Here is a 7,512-nt window from a genome sequence, read left to right on the forward strand (position 1 = left end):
GAGGACAATCTCTTCTTCTAACTTTTCACATTCATTATTTTTCTTTGCTAGTTGTCCCTCAGTTTCTTCCTTGCTACGAGTAGCTTCAGCTGCTACTATTTTAAGAGAGATGATGTTTGTCTTCATTTTGGAGATTTCTGCTTGACTGCTCTCCATTTTCTTTTCAGCTCCTTGTGCCTGCTTCCTGGCTTCTTGTAGTTCAGACTTAAGGGAGGTGACCTCTACCTTGTACTGTCCAATCTCTTCTACAAGTTTGTTCACTATCTTGTGCCTTTGTTCAAGTTGACTTGACAAGGCGTCTTCCTGCTTCTTTGCTCTGTTCAACTGATTTGTCATAGACATGACTTCTTCATGATGCTTCCTCTTGCATTGATCAAGCTCCTTCTTAACCTTGGCAAGATCTTCATCTCTTTCTTTTACTTGAAGCTTGATGAGGTCAAGCTTTTCATTCTCAGCTTCTATGATGGGTTCTTCTTGACTCATTGTCATGGTCAGTGCTCCCTTTGCATGAAGGTCATGCAGTCTGTCCCATATATCCTTTGCTGATGTATATTTTCCAAGGTTCCTCTTCACTGAATCAGGGAGACCATCCAAGATAGTCTTTGCTGCTTGTGCATCATACTGCATGGATTCTTTATCCATCTTGCTGTCATCAATCACTGACTCCCAGACTTCAATCCCCTCAGACATTAGGAAAGCCCTCATCATTATTTCCCATAAATCAAAGTTTCCATCAAACTTTGGAACCTCAAATACAATGCTTTCAAACAGATTGCCTTCTAATTTAGTAGAGGAGGGAGACACATTTTTAGCAGGCTTGGAGGCTTTCTTCTTTGACCTCGCCATTCTTATCTAGGCTTTAAATACTTGACTGTGTTTTCTTTTAAATCATTGACTGTTCTCTTAACAGTAACAGAAAGGAAAACTTTGAAAAATACCTTAACTCTTTTGGCTGAGTCTTCACACTGCTGGAGAAGTTTGACTGCTGCAACCACACCTTCCTTCAGCTTCTTTGAGTCTTCAAAGAGCCTGGACTAGCTCTGTCACCATCAAAGAGCCTGGACCAGCTCTGATACCACTGTTTGGTATTTTTTTGGGTGGGGAAAATACCAAAAACCATTCAAGCAAATACCACAGAGGCAATGCTCTGTTTCCACTGTTCCAGGATCATTTGCAGAGAACCTCTTTCAAAAAAAAACTCAGAACAGAGTATTACACAGCCATAAAATCATTTCAATTCATTAAAACAAAAACACTGATACACATTCATCCTCTTTCAATCAGAGGGATCTACCAAAAACTTGCATTCAGCAAAAGCAAAAACTCTGTCTTTTCTCTCCACCTGAGAGTTCACTGTGCTGGGTTTACTGCTGTAAAACCCATTTTTACATTACTGCTGTAAAACTATTTTTACACATATGCAGTAAATTACATTCACAATTTCAAGAATGCTTGAGCACTCTTTTCTTTTGCATTTCCATGCAAATCCAATACATAAAAAGATCTATGCACTGTTGTGCAATATCTTCCCCTGCTTCACATGCTGGTCTTCATTCTGAGCTCTCCCTGCTCTTTCGCTGCTGCACCTTTCATCTTTGCGGATAGCACTGTTGTGCATTCATCTCCTCTTTGCTTTACTACGCACTGCTGTGCACTATGCTGCCTCCATCATTTTTACAATGGCCAACACTTAAAACAATCTACGCTCATCTCTTTCACGATGGCCAACATATATGTATAAAACATATAAACCACGCTCACCTCTGGTTTTTAATGGGCATTACATATATAAAAAACGCACTCACATTGTGCACAGCCACCATGCCCAAAATAACTTGCTCGCAGGCACCACTCAATAAAAACTACAGCATACACTTCAGCTCTCGCGCGCTCACATTTCACAATGACCAACACATATAAAAACACGCACACCTTTTTTTTCGTTCCATGTGTATTTATGAAAATAATGGTCAACGCATATATATAAAAACTATGTTAAAACTAAGCGCCCATGCCCATATTAATGGGACTCCACCAAACAATACGAAAACCATTAAAAACCATTAATTCTTCCATCGCAGATAGGACGACAGTCAACCAAGCATTGTCCACACTCCACGCAAAAATTCTGACTTGACGTGGACGGGCTGCAACTTCGGAGATCGACGGTGGAGAACACACAACCAGATCGGACGACGGAGGTTGATATCGGAAGGCACTTAACTGCTGAGCTTTACCACCCGAGAAAGTGACGTTGCGTTACGTCAGGGCTGAACCACGTGTCGGCTCCAAATTATATCGGAGCTCCTTGCCGGATTATTCCTTCGTCGGCAAATCGCTCCGAGAAAATTCCGGTGCCGAATTCTGGTCAATCCACCGCGCTGCTGAGTAGGCATCCGGCGCTGCTCTGGTTTTTGGGTGCGTAGTTGAAATTAGATTTCAACATCGCACACCCTAGAGTTGAACTTTTTGGGAAAAACAGTCAACTGTCTTACGTTTCAATATTTCCATGCGATTTTCATGTTTTCACTCTTAGGCTAGAGATTTTTATTTGGGGCGTACTTAGGGCTTTCGTTCCAAGGATTTTCACTTTGAAAATTTTATTATAGGGCATTTATGTGGCAGTGATGAGAGATTCAAAAGTGGTTAAGACCACAACACGTTTTCTTAGGTGAGGCTGTGTTTCAAGCTGATTTTTTGTGTGGAAGTCTTTACATTCATACAAATATCACACGAGAAGTTCTTTCATCAAAACATTTCTGATTTTCTCTTGAGAATAAGTATACATGATATTCTCTCTTCAATAAGTCGTTGGTCCATCGATGGGAGTGCGACTAGAGTCATCTTCTTTCATGCCATTAAACATTAATCAAAGAACCCTAAGGTTTTGTAACAACTACCACCTAAAGTCAAGTAAGCCCAAATTTATTGAGGCAAAACAAAAGTCGTTGCTAAGCATGTTTCTTAGATTATATCTTGTTCTTTTTCTTTTTGTTTCCCTAGTCCACTATAGGTTGAACCACAATTTTTTAAGGCCAAAATCGAGGCCTATATGGTTGAGTTTTAGGCCATTATTATTCATATAATAGAACATGTGAATTTAGTTGAGTTCACTCATATTCTATCACATAACAATCAAATTGTTTATAGGCGTATTCAATTACGAAGAAATTAACAAATATGGAGAAGATTGTTGAAATAGCAATAGGTTTCTAGGTTAGTTTACAATCATAATTAAAAGTACTTGGAAATGAATGAGGGATAAAATTTATCTGACAACCGAGGCGGGGCTAAATTCTTCAAATCAAATTGAACCTAAAATCCAACGGGTATACTTCATCCAAACGAACTTCTCTATCAAATCCATTTGGAAAACATGCATATCAAATCAAATCTATTAAACCCTCATAAAATAAAACCCTAATAAAATTTATGAAGATAAAAAGAATTGAATGATGAACCTTGAACCTGTATGTTGGTGAAGCAAAACGTCTTTATCAAAATGAAATTTCATGAACACCCATATCTGCGAATGTGTTGAATTTTTTTTCACACTGAGCTCATTTCGTTTTGTATGAAGTTGCTCATGTGGAATTTGAATCGCTATAGTTTCAATTTAACATTATGAAATAAAACACAAAAATATCCATGATTGCATAGTTCTAACGGTAAACATAAATGTTGTTACTCATGCCAAAATTCATTATTTGCTAAATATGAAAATATTAAGATTACATTTATTAATTATTTAATGATATGATTTATATGAATATAATATGAAGATTACCTTTAGAAATTAATTAATCTTATCATTTATATGATGATATTATATGAAAAAATAGTGATTGTTTTATTAATATAGTACATTACAACCATGGTGTCACTTTATTATGAATGCCCTTTACAAGAATGGACAGCAAATACTCCCTTGGATTTTTTTTAATATTAGTTATATGCAAACCATTTTTAATAATTTTTTATATTTTTAATTTTATTTTTTCCTCATTATGATATGTGGCGTTAAATTGCAGATATAGTAAAATTTTAATCATGCTCATGTAAAAAATCAAAAATTTAAACAAAATTTAAACACCTAATCTGATTCAGACATAAAAAAATATTATCATTTACAATTTCAAAAATATTATCATTTACAATTTCATTTGTTAACGGAGTGACAACGACAAGGCATCTTTCAATTTAGATCATTCAACCTAAACATAGTATTTTATATATTTTATATTTATATTTTATTCTGTAAACTTAATTACCTAATAAGAGTATCTCAAATTAAATTTGTTAGTACACAAGCCAACATTATTTTTATAAAATAAACTATTATTAATGCGGGTGAACACTCTATAAATACAATGCGCATGGGATATATCACTTATGCCCCCAACCTATATCTAAGGATTGGCTGCCGTCCTTCCAACTTAATAGGGTTTACATTTAGACATTGGATGCTACCCTTCCAACGTCATAGGAGTCTACGAGTAGACATACATCGAGAGGGGTTTTCCAATCTTATCTTTTGCGTAGGATACTATACCACGCCATGCACCCGCCTAGCAATGGGTAGGGCAATTAGAGCCACAACATTCAACTATACTACTTTTACTTCTACTCCGTTGCAGTAGAGACTCCCACTTAATACCTAATACCTTGGACCCACCAGCAATTGCTTGGAAATTTCCAGGGACTTCTTTAGGGCACACCCGTGAGTACTTCACCGACCAGAGTACTTCACCTACCAGTCATGCGCAAAGAATATTATTTAACGATGAGGGGTAAGGGTTATCTATCCATTCCACTCTGGTTCTGCTCGGTCCCTTGTTCGTTCCTTTGCTCTATTTCGATCCAGTTTTGTTCCGGGGACACTTTCGCTGGATATATATCAAGCTTTCTTTCTTTTTCAGAGGTATCTTTGATACTAGTCTTTAGTTTCAGTGGTTTAATTTGTGAAACTTTATTTAACTGATAAGGAAAGGAGAGTTTCATGTGAGATCTTACAATCCTGTCTTAGGGATTTAGTCCAGTGGAGTACAATATATGTTGGTTTGGATGTCACTTGCAAAAAATGCATTATTTAACTCGTATTGTTATTATTTGATTGCAGAGAATAGAACGAGGGTTCCACTAGTGCTTTTACCGATCCAGTGGTACTGCTCTGTCCATTCTACTAAGAAGCCCATTTTCAGAGGTATCGTGCAATAAAAGACATTATTTAACTGGTATCGTTATCATTGATTACAGAGAATAGAACAAGTTCGATTAGTGCTTTGACCGATCCAGTGGTGCTGCTCTCTTCATTCGTTTGCTCTGGTTCTGGGACACCATTTGCGGAATATTATTATATAAAGGTCACTTTAATACTCATCTTTAACTTCTGTGTAAATAAATTGTACTCAACTGATGAGATTATCAATAGGAGTCTTGTGAGTCATTTTACAAGGACGCCCTAGGATTTCAGTGCAGTGGAGAAATATATGATCAACCTTAGATTGGACAAAGATGTTAAGTAGGTGCTTCTCCCTAGTTCATAACAGATGTCACCTGTTGAAGTAAAAGTACACCCTTGCTATCCATATTAAGTTCCTCTGCAAAGGTACTTATGATGCTCATCTAAATAGTTTATTATGTAGCTTAATAAATCAATCAGTATCATGTGACCGTTTACAAGGCTGTCCTTAGGTTCAGTGAGCAGATCTACATTTGGCTGCACAAATGTTGCGAGAGTAACAGGTGTTAGCCAATAAAGTATTCGTAAAAGAGTTTAATTTACAAGAACTTCTGTGCTTCCTTTTTCCCAAAACTATTTTGGCATATCTTTCGAGTTATTTCAATTGCTTTCATTTTCTATGTATAGATCCATGCCTTTCGTCACGCAGCTGCAAAATAAATTGTGATTCGAGGTCATTTAGAACATCCGTGAGGCAGTGTATGCTTCTGTTTCAATTAGCTTTTCAGGCATCAAAAACTTTGGGATTTGGGGGAATTCAGAACGCTTCTGCATCAACTGGTCCATCCAACCGCAAAAGATATTGTGATTTGACGGCATTTAGAACATCCAGCAGCATGTTGAGCTTCTGCATCAACTGGTCCTTCTGGTCCACGTTGGGATCTGGTTTAGTCGACCAGGGGGAGATTTTCTCAATTAGCCCAGGTTCAGTTTTCAGCCCTTCTGTCACCCTCATCGCTGTGGAAATCCCCAGACCTACATCATGTCCCCAGAGTTTCGCACTCCTTCGCCCAATAGTGGCTGCTGTCTGCTTTCAAAAAAGAGGTTACGCATCATGTACGGTAAGCTTCCAGTGCCTAAAGTTCAGCATAACCTTGTATACTTTTTCTTTTATTATGGTGTTGAAATCGTTACAGAATAGGAATTGGGAATGCTTCCTGATCTCAAGCTCATATCTTGTAATTCAAAAGTTGAATATTTTACATGGTTTTGTTTCATGCTAATATTCATATGAAATGAAGTTACTAATTGTAAGCTTGATTTGGCCGATCAGATTACTCATGGCAGATCGTCTGAACACGGAGCCCAACAGCGACGGCGATGTGATCTTCACACCACCAGAGCTGGAGTTTGAGCAGACACCAGAGGAGTATGCTTCAAATCATGCTAATGTTCATGCTATGATGAATAACATTGATGAGGTGGTTCGGATTGACGTGGTGGATGGTGGGAATGAAGATAGTGCGCCATTAGATCCACAGCATGGCAGTCCGACATCTGAACTGCAGCCGGCAAACCTTGTAGACGACGGAAATCGACACAATTCGCAGTTAGAGGGAGATCATGCTAACCGTTCATATGGCATATACAAGTTATTAAATATTTATGCGGTGAGTCAGGCCGGGATTCTAGCTGCTGCGTCTTCTGCAAGGAGACGCAGGGAAGGGAGTCTATTCGTGCTGTCTGGGCTTGTGAGCACGGCAATTATTGCCGTTATCCTGCTCAAATTCTCTCAACAGTTCAGAGAACTCCCAAAGGAAGAATCCCGCACTTGGATTGCACAAAAGGCTCCCATTGTTGTAATGTTAATGGCGGTGTCAGTATGCATCTTGCTCTCCTTCGCTTGACTCCTCTAGGCCAGCGTTAAGCGTGAATCCTAATAGTCTATCATGCTTAACTCAGTCATTTGCCTTTAATTTGATACTCGTTGTGATTTTGCTTTTTTGTAATGGGTTATTTTGATAAATGACAAATGGATACTCTGTGCTTTTGCCTTTTTCTAATGGGTTATTTTGTGAAATGTCACATAAATACATCCACAACATCAATTATGAAATGGCGATCCATGGTTTGTGTATGAAGTACTACTTTTTGGGCATAACGCTACCGATCTTTCATGTCAATGCAAGTAAGATGCATGGAAATCAAGAAATAAAATCGGAGGTATTCTTCTCTTGAAAAGAGGGAGACCTCAACTCGCCTCTGGTCATCAGCTTCAGCACTTTCAGTTTTTTTTAAGCTCAATATGTTTTCTTCCGACCTTATGCTAT

The 7,512-nt window shown here is 38.0% G+C and overlaps 1 protein-coding gene across 3 annotated transcripts; it reads left to right on the forward strand.

Moving 5' to 3' along the window:
• Positions 1–4,767: 4,767 nt before the first annotated feature.
• LOC149255640 (uncharacterized) lies at positions 4,768–7,245 on the forward strand. Of its 3 annotated transcripts, XM_089460545.1 has the most exons (5): positions 4,768–4,921; positions 5,120–5,162; positions 5,257–5,363; positions 5,870–6,303; positions 6,516–7,245. In XM_089460545.1, the coding sequence occupies exons 4-5, from the start codon at positions 5,944–5,946 to the stop codon at positions 6,594–6,596; spliced, it is 441 nt and encodes a 146-aa protein (XP_089316671.1). In that variant the 5' UTR covers positions 4,768–4,921; positions 5,120–5,162; positions 5,257–5,363; positions 5,870–5,943; the 3' UTR covers positions 6,597–7,245. The 3 variants fall into 3 exon arrangements, with proteins under 3 accessions (XP_089316671.1, XP_089316669.1, XP_089316670.1); XM_089460543.1 differs by lacking the exon at positions 5,257–5,363 and having other exon boundaries at positions 5,120–5,203; XM_089460544.1 differs by lacking the exon at positions 5,257–5,363 and having other exon boundaries at positions 5,120–5,203; positions 5,892–6,303.
• The last annotated feature ends 267 nt before the right edge of the window (positions 7,246–7,512 follow it).

The sequence above is a fragment of the Pinus tabuliformis genome, chromosome 7 (genome assembly GCF_031772625.1).
Source record: "Pinus tabuliformis cultivar Carrire ecotype Pingquan chromosome 7, CPIR1, whole genome shotgun sequence".
In the NCBI taxonomy this organism is placed as follows: Eukaryota; Viridiplantae; Streptophyta; class Pinopsida; order Pinales; family Pinaceae; genus Pinus; species Pinus tabuliformis.

What these genes read in the sequence shown, in the direction of transcription:
- LOC149255640 (XM_089460543.1), top strand. Translation starts at nt 5,944, where the DNA reads ATGCTTCTGTTTCAATTAGCTTTTCAGGCATCAAAAACTTTGGGATTT. An exon ending in GAGGTTACGCATCATGTACG is followed by an intron (nt 6,304 to 6,515) that starts GTAAGCTTCCAG and finishes TTGGCCGATCAG; the next exon opens with ATTACTCATGGCAGATCGTC.